The 19,816-nt window shown below is 40.0% G+C and overlaps 1 protein-coding gene across 4 annotated transcripts in view; it reads right to left on the reverse strand.

Moving 5' to 3' along the window:
- CHD7 (chromodomain helicase DNA binding protein 7) overlaps positions 1–19,816 on the reverse strand; it is a 132,570-nt gene that overhangs the window by 38,438 nt on the left and 74,316 nt on the right. For all 4 annotated transcript variants that reach the window (XM_082045020.1, XM_082045021.1, XM_082045022.1 and 1 more), the window contains 5 exons: positions 11,079–11,217; positions 7,682–7,819; positions 6,564–6,629; positions 1,601–1,656; positions 99–213 (listed from right to left, as the gene is read on the reverse strand). In XM_082045020.1, the coding sequence (XP_081901146.1) occupies positions 99–213; positions 1,601–1,656; positions 6,564–6,629; positions 7,682–7,819; positions 11,079–11,217 (514 nt within the window). The remainder of the gene's footprint in view (positions 1–98; positions 214–1,600; positions 1,657–6,563; positions 6,630–7,681; positions 7,820–11,078; positions 11,218–19,816) is intronic.

Below are 19,816 nucleotides of genomic sequence, written 5' to 3' on the forward strand. Positions count from 1 at the left end.
TATCACACAGCTGTTCAAGATCCTCTCCTTCTATATAGAACAAGAATCCATAAGAATATTCCTTAAATACCTAAAAGAAACAAACAAATAAATCGTACTTCTGAAAGGAATTTGTTCTGGCCCTGTTTTGCCTTAAACCGCTTAATCTTCTGCTGAATTCTCTTGTCTTTGTCCAGCTCTTCCACAGACGCCCACTGACAATGAAGGTAAGAACTAGAAGATGAAACAGAAAATCTTACTCAAAACTATGCTTCCTTTGCATTCCCCTATGTATCCGACTAGTATAGCTATATATTTCCAGCACATTGTAGTGCCATGCTTGGAAAACTAGACACTATCTTTTTCATCACACAGGTTATTAACAAATCATCTTTACTGGAAGTAATTATACTTACTAACGAAGAAACTTGTCAGAAAATTAAAACAACTCCAACTCAAAATTTAAATAGATACCCCGTATATTTAGTGTTTGGCACAAAGCTAAGATGATTTTTATGGGGCATACTTAACACATAATTACTACACATTTATAATGAATGTCACTATTTAACAACACATTCTAGCAAAAAGCAGGTTTTTGAGAAGTTAAAAACATGCAAACATTTTAAATACTAACATGCTATACACTGTTTTTTGTGAGAAAGCATTGTCATTAAAAATTGTACATGAGTGAGCTGAAGTTTTAACACTGATAGAAAGAAAGACCCTTGTAAATGCAGTTCCATGGTAATAATTCATCTTTAAGAAAACACAAGGTAAGGAAGAGCATCTCTGCCAAAATGACTAGTTCCACTTTATGAATTTAGAGTCTTCCAAAAGTTATGTTGCTAACAAGTCCAAGACATGAACAGTTAATACAAAAATTACATGCTAGTATAATAAAACTAAACAAAGCATAATTAAGCTATTAAACATCATGTGATAATCAATATAGTGCAAAAGGTACAAAGGTGGCAGCATATTTAAAGTTGACTATCTGCAGTTAGCGATAAGAAACCCACTTTGAGTGAATTTGTGTCTTTCGGATGGAAAATTTGCTAAAACTAAACAAGATATGCTATTTTTCTAAAAGAAAAATGAGCTTATCCAGTTGTGAAGTAATCCTACTTTAAATACTGATTGCATTGCAGTTTCATAGCCCAGAAGCGAAACATGCTGCTCTCACCACTGTTACATCCCTCTTACATAGGGGCAGCTATTTGCTGGAATATCGGGAGCCAATTCGCTTGTTACCTTAAGACATTCTGTTGAACACAAATCTTGCTTTTGAAACAACGCTAAGGATTATTTCTGAGTAGCTTGCAAGTACGTTACTTTATGGTTTCACTTAGAGCTACACACCTACCTAAGCATGTGCTCATGAACCTGCATGCATAATAAGCCCTAGATTAAAGTCTTTAATAGCAATTTCACCTATGGATTTCATTTTGGATAGAACACGAATTAAGATGACACTATCAAATCCAGTACCTCCAGTGCAAGGTATTTCCCTGTTTATTTAAAGTTGGACAGTAACAGCTGTATCATTAACAAAACCAGTTTTAAAACTATCTGGAAGTTACATGATCTTAAAGATAGTCAAACCTATAACTTTACTTACAAGTTTTTGTACTTTACATAGAATTCCTCGATTTCCACCTCCTCTCCGCTCTCCATCTATAAGAAAAAAATTGTTGAAACGTGAATCAAACCACTAAACTGCCCAATTTAGTTAATGATTAACATTAACCGAAATACAGAATACGGTCCCCACACAGAGAGACAAGTGGAGGTGTAGGAAGGTGTTTGTGGGGGGAGGACATGGGTCAGGAGTTTCCTCCAGCAGCTTACCCAAGTACATACTGCACTGCTTACTACAACTTCCAAGACATGAATCATTTGAACTCCTCCCTAACCACATGCAGCTTCATTCACAACCTCACCCCAAATCTGGCTTTCTGCCAAACCCACAGTGTTAAGTAGAAGCCAAGTGTACCATTTTCTCAGGCAGCAGCCAATTAGCAACTGCACTCCTGAATGCCATATGTATTATTTTTGGCTGGCTCATGGCAACTTTACATTGTGGGTTTTGTAATGTTTTAAAAAAGGGTTTTAAAGGGGGTTTATTCCTCCATATAGTTAATAACTCCAAACAAGAAGCCATATAAAACTAAACCTTATACCTCTGCTAGAATTTTAGTGCATCAGTGTTCATGGCTTTAGTTTTACTCAATGGTGCAATTAAATTCACTCAGGCAAGATGTCTCACATACAGAGCAGCCAAATTAAATTAACACCCAAAAACTACATTTAAAGCAAGGTTAAAGTTGTGATATAAACCAGCAAAACCAAGGGCATTCAGTGCTAAGGGTTGAGACTACCCTTAACTCATCCCTAGTGCCCAAGTATTGCATAACATATGGCATGTAATACTTTGTTGAATTGCTCCTGAACCCAGCCATAGGACAAACTAAGGACAGTGCACCAGGCACGCATTTAGAATTCAGTTTATGTCACAACATTAGCGGTTTGTGTTTACTAATGAATTTTGGAACAATTTTAAACAGAGGAAGATTTTCTGTTTGACATACTCCATCAGGGACAACAACAGCTGTAATAAATAGTGTATGTAGTGCTAAAAAGAGAAAACAACCCCTGTAAAAGTCAACATCTTCCAGATTTTTTAATATATATATATTTATTTATATATACACATGAAAAGGGAGAGACAAAAAAAAAGATATACATATAAAAGAGAGACTACACTGAAGATAGAAGATGAATTATCTTCCAAATTCTCTCAAAAGAAAAGTTGCTGGCCAGACATTACTTCCATAGCAGCGCAATTAAAGAACAGTAGCAGCTGCATTAAAGTCTGTTCTAGCACAGCAAAGTTAATGCATTCCTAATCCCTGATCTACGAAGTCCTCCCTCTCTTCCAGACTAGCAAGGGATTTCATAATTTTAGTGTTTATATCACTCCAATACAGTCTGCTTGTGTTCCTTTCTAGAGAGAGGAGCAACAATAGCTTTCACCTAGTTGTCCCTGAAGAAACAGAAGGAGATAAGGTATCCCTGGTGCCACTTCTTGGTCTTCTTGAGTCCTCTGTTAAAGTAGATAAACTGTCATGGAAGAAGCTTCTCTGTTACTTACAAAAATACCATCAAAAGAAGGCATCTGAAGACCATTAGGATTTTTTTTTTTTTTAAACAAAAAAACCTACAAGGGAGTATTTCCCAAGAAAGCGTCCACATTTAGACATCAAAACTGTATTAAATTTTTTGTAAGTATTTAAAAAATAGAGATCTCATTATCTGAATCTGATTTTTGCCTCAGGGTAGTGAATAATCTGTAAGAAGTAATCCCTAATTTTAAAACATTAACTTTTAATTTTCTGAAATACATTATGGCCAAATCTCTTTGAATAGTTTTAAATTAGAATCCTTTCAAATACATCAATCTTACAACAACATGTTTAAACACCTTCATATAACAGTTTTGTATTAGCCAGTTTAACTCCCCTCAACAGCATTTCAGTCCAGTGTATTTTCTGTCAACTGCAAACTTAATTTACAACACAAATCTTGATAAATCCTGTAATTAATGAGTAAAATGTACTTTTGTATTGCCTGATAGGTAATAACTGGTCTATGTTATTATATATTCTATGAGTGTGCAGCAATGATTCACCTTAAGAAAAGGACTTGGGAAGAAAGTATTTTTTAAACGTTACTCTGGCATTCACACTTAAGGCCAAAAAAAAAATATAAAATTCTTATGAAGTCACAATCACCAGCACACAATAGGGTTTAACAATACATAAGTCTAGGATGTATAAGACAGAAGTTTATGCCTCTGACATCACTATCCAACTCCCATTACACCTATGTTTATACTGACCAGATAAAAAGGTGAGACAGAACATTTATGCAAAATTTTCCCAAAACTAATTACACAGAAACCCTAAAATACCTCATGACAGACTTGGGCAACACGGAACACTTTGAATTATCATTGCCCAGGTGCAACCATAATTGACAATCTGATTCACAGTCTCTGCAGCTCATTGTGTGAATAAATGACCCCTTCCATCAAGCAAACGCTTCAAGAGCACAGAGTCCTGTACTGCCACTGACACAGAACTGATGCAGTAACACCTGCTAACACAAAAGTTACCTGAGCAAGCCACTTAAAAAAAGGAAAAAACACACACAAAAACCCAACCAACAACAACAACAACAACAAAAAAACCCCACACATGCATTAAAAAACCAACCAACCCCAAACCAACCAGAAATATCAACTGCTAGAAAAATAGCAGGCAGAACACACTAATAACAGATGCAAAGAAACACATAAAAACTAATCACCTCAAGGGATACACAGCACTAGACTGTAAACTAATCAGAAGAGATGAAGAGATGTCGGCATTTGTACACAGTTCAATTCGATCTGATTCTAACCATGTATTGGTAGGCAAAAAGAAAAATTCAGATGTGTAACATGCAGGTATAACATTCTACAACTCCACGTTTCCATAGCACATGCTGTTTGTGCTGAATAGCATATTTAGTTCTAGGCATTCCTTTTCAAAGTTAAGGAGCAGAAATTCAAAGGGGACCGAAGATGGCCAAGAGAATAATTAGAAAAATGAAAACTTTCCACATAGAAACTGAGGATGTGATGAACCATGATGGTTTGGAAAGAGAGTGATACATAACACTTAAAAATGTTTGCAAGTACAGTGCTGCATCATATCTGTTAACTCCAAAGCTAGACTAAAGCTAGTTCTCAGAAACCCAGCATAATTTTATGATAAGAATACTGCTCCAAAAGCACGTTCATTATCTCATGTCCTTTACTTGAATGCAACATCTTTGTTGCAGCCTAATCCACTGTAAGGTTTCCTAGTGAAGCCTTTCCTCATGTTTATTTTATGGACTGGTCCTGATCGCAGCAATTTTACTTTGATTAGTAATCTAACAACCAGGGTTTTGATGACGTTAGTAAGAGTGTAAAAGACCTTTAATAAAAACACAGTTGGATACTTCAGATGTTAAATATTAACATCATGAAATCCTTTTTTTTTTTTCCTTCATTTTGGAGAGGAGAGGGTTAGGGAGAAGAGTAAGGAAAGAAGAGACACCCCTCCAACCTGCAAATACAATCCATAAAAAACATTAAAGAAAGAGCTCAAAATAGAGCCTGCCTCCAGCAGAGCTTGCAATCAAAGACATGTAGGCAGCAGACCAACCACTTCCCACAAACTGCAGCAAAATACACACTCCCCATGAGTAATCACACCTTTGTTTGCAGGGGAGAGGAAGAAGAGAAGAATAATTGGTGAAAAACAGCTTCCAATGTAAAGACATTTATGAAAAGACCACATTCTCCTCTCCTGCCTAGTAGACCATCAGGACAACTAATTACCCAGTTTATATTACATGAAGTTTATCTGAAAAATAAGCCTATGGTTTGAACTACAAAATATAGCTCAAGACTTCAAAAAAAGCCCTAGAGGTTTTGTGCTGTGGAAACTGCAGAAACGGGTCAAATTCAATCACAGCCAGTCATGACATCGCATGAATTTAGGTTTAAAAAGTTGTTAATAATGTAATGACAGTAGTAATAAAATTACCAAAAAAAAAAAAAACCCACAACCAAGAAAAAAACAACCAAACACATCACCAAAAACTAATAAATAAATAAAAAAAAAAAAGACAGCATTAAAAAAAAATTAAAAATCCATTAATAAAGGCAACTTTCCCTCCTCTCATTTGGAATTCAACACTTCGAGGAACAGAAGTATTTCTGTTTACCCAAGATCAACACGGGTATCATATTAATCAGACAGTTTTCAGCCCCACTGCAGTACAAGTCAGAAAATGGGCTACAAGAAAGAGTCTATAAAATATAATATTGCCCTTTTTGGAACAAGTTCTTTTCTACTTCCTACACAGAGTTTTTAACAATTTGGAAGTGTAAAGGTCAATCAAGTTGTGAAGCAGATTAGAAGAGCCTGTAAGCAAAACATGAACATAACTAGCAACCATGACAGAATTAAGAGAACCACACTTCACTAAAGAGAATGTTTCTTTCACCATCTTGGTGTAGTGACAAGGAAGATATTAACCACCCGTACATGTAACATCCTTGATTGCATGTAAAGTTGTTTTTTGGGTGCTAGGCACAACCACTATCAACAGATGGAAAAATTATGGGCAAGATTTTTTCTTTATTACAAAAGGCAGAAACTCGGGATGCAGGAGAATTCTCACACTCCTCAAACTCCCATGAAACACCACTCTGAAGCAAAGAGCACCACAGATTTCACCCAGGTATGTATATTTGCAAAAATCAAAATTCTCAGCTGAAAAAAATGCAAAGTATGAGTAGAAGACTAAACAAATAATCTGGTTTATGTATGTCTATTCAAAAGCATGTTAAATACCACCTAAAGACACTTTCAGAGAACCTCTATACAATAAAACAGTTTTTGATTTTGGAATATCCAAGGTATTTTAAGAATAGGGACTTCAGCACAAATTTAAAAAAAAAAAAATTAAATTTTGTTCTGTTTTACCTTTTTCTTGACTGAACGGCTACTCATGATTTTCTCCACAACAGGACCTTCAGCATCAGCAGATTCCTGCATCATAAATACCATACAAGAGTTATGGGAGCACATCTTCATTACTTAAAGACTTCTTTCATTAGAAAAACTTCAGGTTGTTGTGTTTGTTTTTTGAAATAGGAGTTTAATACACATGAGAATTTGGAAGATCCAAATAGATTTAATACCACAACCAAGTACTGAAAGTTACTTGCTGAAGCCCATTTTTAAGAGCTAATACAACTCCAGCTCTCTCAGTTAGGGTGTCATAGACAGACACACAGATATAATCATATGGGCAGTTCACCTGTCCTAAAATAACAGACTTTCAGTACCGTTCAGTCTTAATATTAGAAGATGTTCAAAAACCCTAACTGGCTACGAAAGTGTCCACACAACAGCTATCAAAACTGCCTGCAAATCTCTATTACATTAATTCACTGTTATAACTACAGACAAACCTACCAAATTCTCCTTCTGATAAGACACAATTAACAATGGAGATCACATACAGTATTTCACAGGGCTCAACAAATTGCCAAATGAAATACCAAAGAACACATATGTATTCTCCAATAGGTCATCAGTTAGTTAAGTGAAGTAGTTCTTTGAAAAAGCACTACGAAACAATGAGATTGTTACAACAGTCATTCCTACATTATTACTCCTCATCTTATTCAAACTATTTTATCCATCATTTACATTGCACAGAGAATAAAGTGTACCCTGCTGGGTACTACAAGGCAGTAATTTCATAAAGGGGTTCTTATGGTGCCTAGCAGCAGGGGACAAGCTTGAGTGGTTTATTAAAGTCACAGAAGCCAGACCACTGAATTCACAGAAATAAATTCAAGGCCCCTAGCAGTCCAGTTTAGGTTTCCTTTAGGCAGAGACCATTAATTTCCAAACTACATATCAGCAGCTTGTAAATAATGCCATGAACTAATGTATTTTTTTTTCTACATAAATAGCTAATGCCTTCTGGCACACTGTGCCAACCATGGATGAATGTCATTCAGGAAAAGGGCCTGTATTTGAACTCTGAATGATGCAGTTACAGCCACCTTTCCAGTCCACTCGTATCTGACCTGTTGCTCTGACTGAGAAGTATTTGAAGGAGAGTCTCTTCCAGCAGCATCAGCATCATCAGCCTCCTCATCTGAAATCTTGAACTCCAGGTCTTCTGTATAACGCTTCCTCTTCACCTGCCTGCTGGAGCGTCGCTTCTAAACAGAAAGCATTTATATTTTTGATGAGAAACAACACTGATAAGCAGCTGAATAACTGAGAAAACTTCTGTGTTTCTCCAATACACTAGTGTGTAGAGAATGCTATTATTTTTACAGCACCCTGGTAGAAATAGTGGAATCAAGACACGACTATTCTAAATCCCTGCCTGTTAGCTGCTCTTAAATTCTGTAAAAACAAACCAAACCAAACAAAAAAAAAAATTCATGCTTGTTCTGAATTGGAAAGTGGTTTTTTTTGGTGTTTGTTTGTTTGTTTTTTCAGCATTAGTAAACCACATTAGAAAATGAGAAAGTGTATCTCAGACAGCAATTAAAAACTAAGAAGTTGCACCTCTCAGTTTGCATCTACAACAAACTTTGACAGATGGCCAATGCAGGAACCAAACACCACCTTTCTGCAGCACAGGCCACAGTGTTGCTAAGCAGTGACAACATGCTTTCTTGCTCTCCTCATCCGCCCAGTTGTACCCAGATTATCTTAGTAGGGGAAATACAATGAAATACGATTTCCTTACTCCACTGACCCAGCACTGTCCAGAAAGACATCCTGCAGCACCGCATGGGAAAAAACCCCAAACAGAGAAGAATGAAAAACTTGAACAACCCCAAACTGAAAATTTAGTTTCTGTGTCCCCATATCCTCATCTCCAGAATGGGAGAAAGCTTAATAGAAGCTGCAGAAAACAATCTTTAAGATACACAAGCATGCAATTTGACAGAATTTCCAACTTGATGCTCAGTGCCAGACACCATTTTCTGCAACAATAAAATTCAAATTCCCAGATAGTCTGCATCAGGCTCTATATTTTTGAAAATCTGAGAGCATATGGTGTTGAAGGAAACAGTCAACTGAACATCAAATATCTCAATGGACTGATGTATGTAATAAAAACATTATTAACTGTTACAAATATTAACTGTTACAAAAATCTTTTTGAATTGATACACTACTTATTTTTACATCTTTCTCAGCTTAACACATCTTCACCAGTACATGCAAATACTTATGTAGCTTGTTTAACAGATCTATCAACCTGGGTCCCTCAATATACAAAGTCATATAGTTACTTTCAGATAGTTAATCATACTTTTTAAAACACAAATATCTGATGTACTTCAGAAAATTAGAAATTCTTTAACTGGAAATGAAATTTTTGAGCAAAGGTTAGGTTTACCTCACCCTTTTAAACAATGGTGATGTGGCTTCTACCTTTAACACAGTAACTTACAGGGGTTCCCACAGAACTCTAACAGTATTTTTGTATTTGAAAATAGATTCCACTTGGCAAATTTGCATCATCATTTCCATAATCACTGATGGGAAAATACCAATTTTCTTTTGGCTCAATAGGTAAGTCCTACCATTACTTTTGATGCCAAAAGTATCTTCTTCCATTTCACTATTAGAAAGCATACCTTTTTAGGTATGATGGTAATCGTCTATTTGATTTTTATTGTCTTGGTTAGCTTCCTGTTTCCTGTAACATCCACATGAGGCTTTGCAATGGTTATGCACTGTTGTCAAAAATTGTGCATACGTTTACCTGCACCAGATTATATTTTGCTCATTAACTGATCTGTAAGTGGAAAGGTGAGTAATAGGTTTGATAACGGAATATAGAAAATCTCAATGGTAACACACAAGTTACCAAAGCATCACTTCATGTGTTACTACATAGTATCATTACAGAAGCCTCAGTATTTAAAACTAAGAATGAAATGGTGTTTTAGACAACTACATAATACCAATCCCAGTTGGGAAATGTATAACAAGTTTATTAATTCTAGCTGTTCTAGCGTATAGGGTTGTAACCCTTCCCTAAGTTTATGCAAAGACATGTAAGTGCAGTATAACATGTACAGTGTGAGGAAGTATTAAGAGAACAAAATTTACCTGAAATACTTTATAACATTTAATTAAAAAGTGATGCAAATACCCTGACACTGGTTCTTAGAGAAAAAAAAAAATACTTCAAATGTAAAGTTCATTACGCAATTGAGTGTCACAAAGAGAAAGTTTTGTCCCACTAAAACAAAAACAAGCAACCATGCATATATATTGAACTGCAGACAATATAGAATCATCTGCAAATGAACCCAAAAAAACATAAGCTCCAAATTTTCTCCTACAACTTTTGTCAGCACCATTAATCAGGCTTAGAGAAATTTGTGGCACAGGACAGAAAACTCATTCTTCCAAGATGTTAATGTCTGCATGGTGTAACTCAGCTTTTCTAACTCATTATACATGGTTTACATGAAACAGGAATAACACTCTGTTGCTGTTGCTTTTGTTTTTAATTGCTTTCATTTCACTATGCTCTTCATCCTTCTGGAAAAAAGTAAGAAGAGAGGCATAAACCACATTTGCCAACCTCTTCACCAGGCTGCTTTCACCATTTTTAAGTGATCACCAGTCTCAGCATCTCTCCTAACTGGAAGCAACACATCCACAAGCTGATGTGCAATGGATGAATGCAATGGATTTCAGTAATACTAGCATGACTATTTAGGAGTCCATACTTTCCCCATCACAATTTGCCTCTACCCCTTCATGAGGGAATTCTTGTTTTTAATGCCCACTCTGAACACAGCCAGCAGAAGCAAGCCAGCTGACCACTTCTTAACAGGCCTAATAACAGAACACACAGCAGTTGTTATATATGCTACTTCTACTTTCACATCTTCTTTATATGAAATAAAGTCTGGACAGCAAGCAATACGTGTGCAGTGGCCAAGAGAAATTATCAGTGTTCACCAATGACTGGCAGTCCTGCAAAAAGGCCCTTTGACCATTGAAGCAGTGTAGTTACAAGTCCCCAACATGCACGTTTCTGATGTTCTGCTTTGTCATGTCTTATTCTCGATTTCAGAAGGTTTGCAAAGCCAATGCAAGAAGAAACACAAGGCTTGTAAGCAAGACCTCGCAATGGTACACTCAGTCTACAGAGCAGAAAATTCAGCACCGTAATTGCAACAGTGACAGAAGAAAACATGTGAAAACTCAGCAGCACCGTACACATATCTGCAGCTAACAAGACTGCAAAGCAAAATTATGATGAAGAGTACTAGTTTTAGTAACATATTCACCACAGTGATTTCCAGTTCTCATTTTCTTCATGTGTCATTCTGAACAACACAGGAGAAAAATACCCAAATACCTTTTTTTCTGACGGTGAGAACTGCTGTTTTATGAATCTAAATTGTCAAAAGCTACATTGAAGGACAGCATTACCTGAACCCCTGGGTCATCTTCGTCTTCAGGATGAGGTGATGGTGGTGGGGTTTTTTCCAAATCTGAATTTTCAGAACCTTCCTTTCCCTTGTTCACCTTTTTCTTCGCAGCACTAGTTTCCGATTCTGATTTCTTGTTACTGAAACAGAGGTATTTTTTTAATCAGTACTTATACTGATGTAAGCAAATGTAAGCAAAATGTGCTTAACAAAATAGTTAATCTGCAAAACGTTTGTTTTCAGTGACTTCATTATTTTCAACTGCCCTCCTTATTTAAGAATTTAAACATAACTGTAAAATCAATTATGCTTGGGACATCATTATAAATTTCCTATTCCTTAAGAATGGACACCTTTCTGCTTTCCTTCAAGATTTCAGACATTGAGACTGAACATGTATTTAACAAGAAACTAAAAATGAGACTGGAAAGAAAGATCTGCTCTCTTCAGAACCTGCGCTTGCTGAAAGCGGTGTTTGGGCAACCTGACACATGTGAAGAGAACCAGGATTACTCGTGCACTTGATACTAAACTATGCGGACTAGGTGAACAGAGCCAGAGGAAGTGTTACCAAAACAAAGGATCGAATGAGAAAATTCTTTATTTTCTTCTACCATCCCTGCTATTTCCAAGCAGGAAAGGTGCTTTTGTGTCAGCTCTGAGGGCACGCTAGAGCCTCAACACATGCAATTGCAGCTTGTATGGGGGCAGAAAAAGCACCCAGCTGGTATCTCAGCATCTGCACAATACCAGAAAGCTACATCCGCTGACGGCAGAGGAAGGTTTTAGGGACTGTTTCTCCCCCTCCTTCCCCAAGGAAACATTTGCCACCTGAGGAGCTGGGACCACATCTCTCCACCTGCACTCCGAGGCCTGAAAATGGGTGAAGACACACATATAAAAACGCAGCTTTAAATACATCGTCATGAAATTACTGAGATGACCTTCAGCATCGCGGGGGTCAAATTTTTAAATGGCAACAAAAGAAGAATTGATGGTACAAGTTAGTAATTTTAAACACCTTTACCCTTTGACTCTCACCAGTCTTTTTTCCCCCTCTATGGTCAACCCACCCTGGCCCGTTACCCGTTTGACAGGCTGGTTGTGGAAAGTTGCTGAGATGTTGAAGAGCAGAGCTGTGTGCTGGTACCTAACAAATGGCAAGGACAGGCCACCAAACAGCGTGACAGGCACTTTTATACTGCTTCTGCACCCTCAACGTTTTATTTTCATCCCCTTGATGCTGCCTGTGGTTTGTTTTTCCTTCATAATCCCCAGCCTTGTAACCTCCCAAACACACACCAGCTTTAAGCGTGTTCATTTCAATCAGCACGTTGGCCCACTGAAGATGTAATTTAAAATCCACAGAAACATGGTTACATGTCACTTTGGGACGGGAGACAATTCGGCTGTGGTATTGTTCTCTTTTGCAGCCTGTGTTTAAACTTGTGCTGACTTAAAATAAAAAAGTGAAATTTACAAGCGAAAAGAGTAGGAGTTTTGGAAATGAGTTTGTAGTCGTGAAATTACAGGGTGTGACACAGCTTTCCTCTCAAAAAAAAAATTAGAAAAATATTAGAAAAAAAAGGAAAACACCTCAAACTGTGACAATTAAAAAAAGGAGGGGAAAAAAGGGGGGGGAAGGGGGGGAAAAAAAAAGGGGGGGAAGGGAAAAGAAGGGGGGGAAGGGGAAAAAAAAAGGGGGGGAAGGGGAAAAAAAAGGGGGGGAAGGGGAAAAAAAGGGGGGGGAAGGGGAAAAAAAGGGGGGGAAGGGGAAAAAAAAGGGGGGGAAGGGGAAAAAAAGGGGGGGAAGGGGAAAAAAAGGGGGGGAAGGGGGAAGGGGAAAAAAGGGGGGAAGGGGAAAAAAGGGGGGGAAGGGGAAAAAAAGGGGGGGAAGGGGAAAAAAGGGGGGGGAAGGGGAAAAAAAGGGGGGGGAAGGGGAAAAAAAGGGGGGGGAAGGGGAAAAAAAGGGGGGGGAAGGGGAAAAAAAGGGGGGGGAAGGGGAAAAAAAAGGGGGGGGAAGGGGAAAAAAAGGGGGGGGAAGGGGAAAAAAAAGGGGGGGAAGGGGAAAAAAAGGGGGGGAAGGGGAAAAAAAGGGGGGGAAGGGGAAAAAAAGGGGGGGAAGGGGAAAAAAAAGGGGGGGAAGGGGAAAAAAAAGGGGGGGAAGGGGAAAAAAAAGGGGGGGAAGGGGAAAAAAAAGGGGGGGAAGGGGAAAAAAAAGGGGGGGAAGGGGAAAAAAAAGGGGGGGAAGGGGAAAAAAAGGGGGGGAAGGGGAAAAAAAAGGGGGGGAAGGGGAAAAAAAGGGGGGGAAGGGGAAAAAAAGGGGGGGAAGGGGAAAAAAAAGGGGGGGAAGGGGAAAAAAAGGGGGGAAGGGGAAAAAAAAAGGGGGGGAAGGGGAAAAAAGGGGGGGAAGGGGAAAAAAAAGGGGGGGGAAGGGGAAAAAAAGGGGGGGAAGGGGAAAAAAAAGGGGGGAGGGGAAAAAAAGGGGGGGAAGGGGAAAAAAAAGGGGGGGGAAGGGGGGGGCAAAAGGGGGAAAGTTTGACCCGGCGGAAGGAGCGCGGTGCCTGGCCAAGCGCTGAGGTGAGGCGGCGCTGAGGCGCGCGACAGCGGAGGCGCGCGGGGCGGCGCGCGGGGCAGCGCGCGGTGCGGCGCGGGTCCCCTCGCGGCGTTAGTTTCCGCTCTATGTGCCGCCAATGGCACAAAGCCGCAGCTGAAGCGGGGCCCCCTTCGCCTTTCATCCGCGCGCCGAGAGCGCTCGCGTCGCCCGGGCAACCCGCGGCCACGTGACCAGCACCTGCTCCGCTGGCTGGCGGCCACCGACTGCAGCCATCTGCTTCCCTCAATCAGCGCCCGGCGCTGCCGGCACCTGCGCGGCCGCGTCCTGTGCGACACCCCCCACTCCCCCCGGCTCCCCTCCTCGCCCCCCCCTCCCCCCTCCGCCTTTTATCAAATCACCGCGAAACCGCTTCCAAATAAACCCCACCAAACATAAAAAGAAAAAAATAAGCCCCCTAACTTTACGTATTTCTCGAATTTGTTTAAATCAAAGGTGAGCCTGTCAGGGGAGCTGGACGGCCGCCAGGTGAAGTGAGCTGACAGGCTGGCGCTTCTCGCCCCTTGTAAACCAGAGCGAGGCGCGCAATTAAGTTCAGCGGCCGTCGCACCGCCGCCTGTGAAGAGCAGGCTTAAAGTCGGGGGGCACGGCGTGGCCGAGGTTTGATAAAGTATCGATTTGCTGAGAGGCCAGGAAGCGCTAACGAGGCCCTGCCTGCCCCGGGCGGACCTGCCGCCACCTCGCCCAGGCACACACAAAGGCCCCGGCAGGTCCACCCCGACAAAGGTTTCTTCTCTCTAGCCTCTGTGAGACCTTTCTCTGCTCGCGGTGGCAGCGACTCAGACCTAAGAGTATTTAATGACCTCAGTATACACCCCCGAGCCCTGCCTCGGCATATCGAGTCAGCCCCAGTAACGGAGACACGGACCGAGCGATTCACAGTCGCAAATCTCACCCCTTGCCAGGTCAGTTAAAAACAGACACATGAAACAGCCGCGGAACAAAGCCTGTGCGCAGCTCCGCCAGGAATCTTAACTTCTAAACTCAGCAGAAGAATCACTGTTTTAAAATGCACAGCTACAGTTTCTTTCAAGGCAAGTAAAGCAGGTGAAGTACAAATAAACTACAGAAGAACAGCGCCGTCCCCTTGAGCAAGGCTTCCCAGTGCATCATGCACCCAGGAGCTTCACCTGGTCAGCAGGAGCCTCAGCTTCCTCAAATTGCCAGCAACTGTTGTTCCTCTCAGTCTTCCCACAGAGCCAGCGTGATCTGTTCCTAACAATTAAATGCACCTGCTCAGCCTTTCCACTTTCCAGCAGATCATACACTTGTGCAATTCAGGAATGGTGTTAGCCTGGACCAGAATTACCCTTCTGCATGTAAGTATAGGTAGCAAAACCCTCTTCTTAGACACTTTGGCATTACCGTTAGCATCTGTGTGTCAATACTCAAACTCTGGATACACATCTGACAGTACTTGCCAAATCTGGCAACAAGGAAGGCAAGCTGTAATATACACATTTAGACAACTCTCTCTCATATTTGTTTTTACATATGCCTGAACACAAAATTTAGCCAAGTCCCACTAGAGGCAAGATGACATCCAGTCTCAAATCTAGAAATCTGAGAGAAACTAAAGTAGTATTTGCCACACATAAAACGCTAAAATATTTTAAAACTGTCAGTTAAAACTAGTCCTTCTATTCAAGTGACACAAACACAGACATTTCAGATCAGATGTTTTACAATCTCACTGTCCAATACCACTTTCTGGTTGCATCCTCTTATCACCAGATACTGCACAGCACACTGACTGAAGGGGATCAGTAAGAAGACAACCTGCAGACGGTCAGATGAGTGAACAACATGAAGGAAAACAGGCCAAAGAGGAAAACAGTAAGAAGGATAACTGAAAATAAAGCTTGAATTACAATTTGACAAGTATCCTAACTCTGACAGTGTGTTCTGTGTCAGCTAGTCAAGCAGCCACCTACAGAGCTGGGTCAAAATCCAGGAATTTGTCCGGGCCAAACCATCTGACTCAAAAATACCTCAAAAAGCATGGCATGCTTCACAGGATTAAGTGGGAAAGTAATCAGCCTGCATGTTTACATTGTTCAACTACTTCATCAGATCTCGGTAACTGACAGATATGTTTATCACTGTAATTTATGATGGCTATCAGGATTTGGATGATGCTTTTTTCTGTAATTTAAACATCTAAAATAAGTCAGACAGACTATAGATCCCTATTTTACTGTTTGGGAACATTATCCTGTGACAAATTAATTATTGGAACCTGGCTTAAAAAAAATGTTACACATCCGCTGTGGTCCATCAAAAGCAGAAAAAAAAGTAACCCCACCATCTCAAAACATTAAACCTGTCAGACTTTCTATACTGCCTTACCTGAGGAAAATAATAATTATTTTTTAAAGCTCCTATTGTAATCAAAACTTTTTTTAAACCAGTTTTTATTTGCCACAAAAGTAGGAAAAACAACAGGACAAGAAGTTTTTTCCCCACCCTGAAAACTCAGCCAAACCACTAAGAAGTACATTTTGGTCCCAGCGAAGCCTGCAAGGCTCGCCTGCAGCAAAGGGAGAGGTAAATATCTGGCAGCTGGGCAGGTTCAGAAGGCAGATGAGGACAGGTGTGAACAGGAACAGCCCCAGTGGACGCGCACATGGAAATCTCGCACGGTTTCCTGTTCTCTCCCACAGGCACCCCCTTCCTGCCTTGCTCAGGATGATCCGCGCTCGGGAGTGGAAACCACCACCACGGCCTCAGGACCTCTCTTCCTGTTCTCCAGCTCCCCAGGGCGCTGTGTCCTGCTGCCCGCACCGCAGCCTCTTCCCGCTTCCACACCCGGGAGCCACCCCTTTCCAATACAGCAAACAGGGAATCTGTGCACCAAAATACTCTGTCTCTGCCTCCCTCCAGAAGAGGTAATGACGCTCACAGCTCGCACTCCCCTTGAGAGCAGCAAGCCACGCACCCTATTCTGCATCCCAGGCTGCTGCAGCATGAGTGGGAAGGACAAAGAGTTTCCCCTGCCACAGGGAGGGGAGGAAGCAGATAAGAGCAGCTCTGCAAAACACAGTACACTGCTTCCAAGAGATGGGAAGAGGGACGAGCTCCTGCAAAGAGCTATTTGGCCCTCACAGATAGTTACTGCTTCTCCCACCATAATCAGCGGCTGCTCTCTAGGGTTTCATAGGAAGCAGCAGGAAAGATATCAGCTGTGCTGCAGCCTGATCTTCTCAAACAGGTGGTCCCAATCTCCTCCAGGGACAGGCACAGGAGGAACAGACATCTGAGCCATGACTTGGCAATTCAGTCGGACTACTTGCCTGTCCATCTACTTTTGGAAAAAACTGCTTTGCATGTGCCTGAAGCTGGCTCCCTAACATTAAGAGTCCACATGATACTGAGCACCCACACTATTTAATGAAAAACCTTCATTTGTGATCCTAAGTATACCTACACTTTGCTTTCAAACCTGACTGGTTTGGTCCACAATAGATTTGTTTTGCAATTTTTTTTTTCCAGCTACCACTGTATTTGTCTTTCTGTATTGGCAGGATTGGGTTAATATCCATTACAAGTGTAATAGTACAATGTTAATGTGTGATCTTTCTTTCAAAATCACCAGTATAACAGCATCCCGCGTGGGTGTGTTTTCTTTCTTTCTAAGATGCCATAGGACACACAATTCAAACAAGCATGAAATTAATCAGCATCTTCCATTCTCTAATCTGACTGCTGTCCCTCACATGAAGGTGCATTTCAGTGTGGCAGGCTGCTCATTTTGTCACAATTTACACCAAAGACAGAAGAGATGTGAAGGATGAAATTTCTGGAGTTTTGCTGTTGTTTGTTTAAGAAAAGGATTACATTGTTAGTCAAAACTGGAACTGAAATAACAGGGTTAAATTGCGAGTGACGATAAATTACACAGTTAAGATACTTCAGTACTACTTTTTTATCTATGTGTATACTCTAATACAGCCTGTGTCAAAATTAACTATCATGGACTTGTTATATGCTCTGTCCAAGAAACTGTTGCACTTCAATAAATACATTTCCTATCTCTGATTTTATTTACCTGAATTTTACATGAGTGCAAAACTCTTCTATTAAAATTGATCAGCTTATTCAGGAATGAAAACTGTTAGTTTTGCACAGCATTTAGAAATCTTAAAAAAAAAAAAAAAAAAAATCACACTACTCCTTTCAATGCTTAGAAGCAAAATACTGAGCAGTATAAGCAGTAGTAGTAAACACATACCAGATACTAACTTTATAAAAATATTTTACTTCTACATAATTATCCATAATCTATACTAACTTACATTAATCTCACTCATCTCAGCTACTGTAATACTTCCTAGAGTTAGTGCTGCTGAAATGCTATGAGTTGAGCGATAAAACGTTTGGACTGTTGATTTATTTTAAAACTTGATTCAATGATCTATCACTGGACAGGTTCCCCAGTCTATGATATTGCCAAAGTAAGCAAATTTCTTTCACCATTTTAAAACTTGCTGGCAGCACAGCATCCCAACACAGTCTCAAGAGTTGTTCAAAGAAGTTTGATGGTGAAGCTGACAAGACCACAAAACGAGAACAAACTTGTTTTCAAGAGAGCATTTGGTAATAAAGACACAAGCCCATTATGGGAAAAGTAGGACTTTCTCCACACATCTTAGTAAGCATAAGAAACAGCAAATGCTCTTAATGCTGCTCCGAACACATTTCTCACAGGTAAAGCAACAGGGCTTAGTACTAGAATACTGCATGTCATCTAGCTACACAAGGACGAAACACATTGCATGGGAAAGAAGATACTGACTCTCTTACAGTGAAGCAAGCAGGGATTTGTTCCTTCAAAGGAAACATTGCTCCTTTAATCTGCGTGGCATGTCCCAAGATTCAGAGAAGATGCACAAAGAGATACTAGGATTGAGTGGACGGGACAGACCAGCTCTGAGCACCCATGTCCGGCACAGGGACCCATGCCTGGTTTTGAGGCAGACTCCTTCTAACCATTGCTTATTAAACAAAGCTTCACTGTAGTGAAGACCTTGTAAAACTGCACTAATTGAAAAGTCTGGCTTTTTTACTTCTCGGTGCAAAAATTGCTGGCAGGTGCTCAATACCATGCAATATGGCTTGGTCGGCCTTTAAACCTATGAGTATAGGGAAATGGAACAAAAATGTTATTTTAGCCAATACACTATTTTGGTTTCAAAAACACATACTCTGAGATACATAAGAGTTTTTCTACGTTGTGAATTGCTACATATGGAATTGCTACATCTTTAGGACAGTCTAGAACATAACCATAGTAACTTCTGCAACAGGATAGGCTAATCAACTGTAATTTACCGAACAGTTAATAATGTTGTTCTCTTTAGGACAACATTTGATTTTACAAGCCAGTGTTTATAAATTCCTCAGGAAACACTGTCTCTACTAACACAGAAACTTCTCTTTCTTGCCAAAAGAAACAGTAGCATCTTACTGTCCATGCCTCATTTAGCCATATAGCTGTATCAAACCAAACCAATAGTCAGTCTTGTTGAATATATGCAAAGCTGATTCATTAACTGCAATTTTAAAACCCTAATACAAATGGATTTTGCAAACTGATTTGGATTAACCAAGTCTGGCTGTGCTTCCATCTGGAAGTTATATTTTATAACGCTGGCCACATCTTGAAAAACAGATTCAGATGTTTGGAACAAATTCAGAACAGTTGTAAGAAATTCTAGGTACAAATGAAAAAAAAATTGAGCTTTAATGTCTTTTTTTCTCTCAGTTTTCTTTCAAGTAGGCATTTATAATCATGGTGTTTAGGGAGTTGAGGGGTAAGGAAAGAATCTGTGTTATTATCTGTGACGTATTTACTCATGTGTAACGGCAGTTTGCTCTTTCTCATACTACTCTGTAGCACTTTAAGCCTATTCTGATAACGGGACACGACGCTGAGTGAAAACAGTTAAGAAACAGGGTTGAAGCATCTGGTCTATCCACAAAGATTTTCTGCTAGGAAAATTGTCTTTACATGAAACAGCAAAATGAATATAATCCCTATAGGGAGGATACATCAATATCCATATAAAAATGCCTTTTTAACAGCAGAGCTTATGGCCCATAGGTTGTGTCAGTATAAAATAGTG

Source organism: Streptopelia decaocto (genome assembly GCF_964273445.1).
Source record: "Streptopelia decaocto genome assembly, chromosome: 2".
In the NCBI taxonomy this organism is placed as follows: Eukaryota; Metazoa; Chordata; class Aves; order Columbiformes; family Columbidae; genus Streptopelia; species Streptopelia decaocto.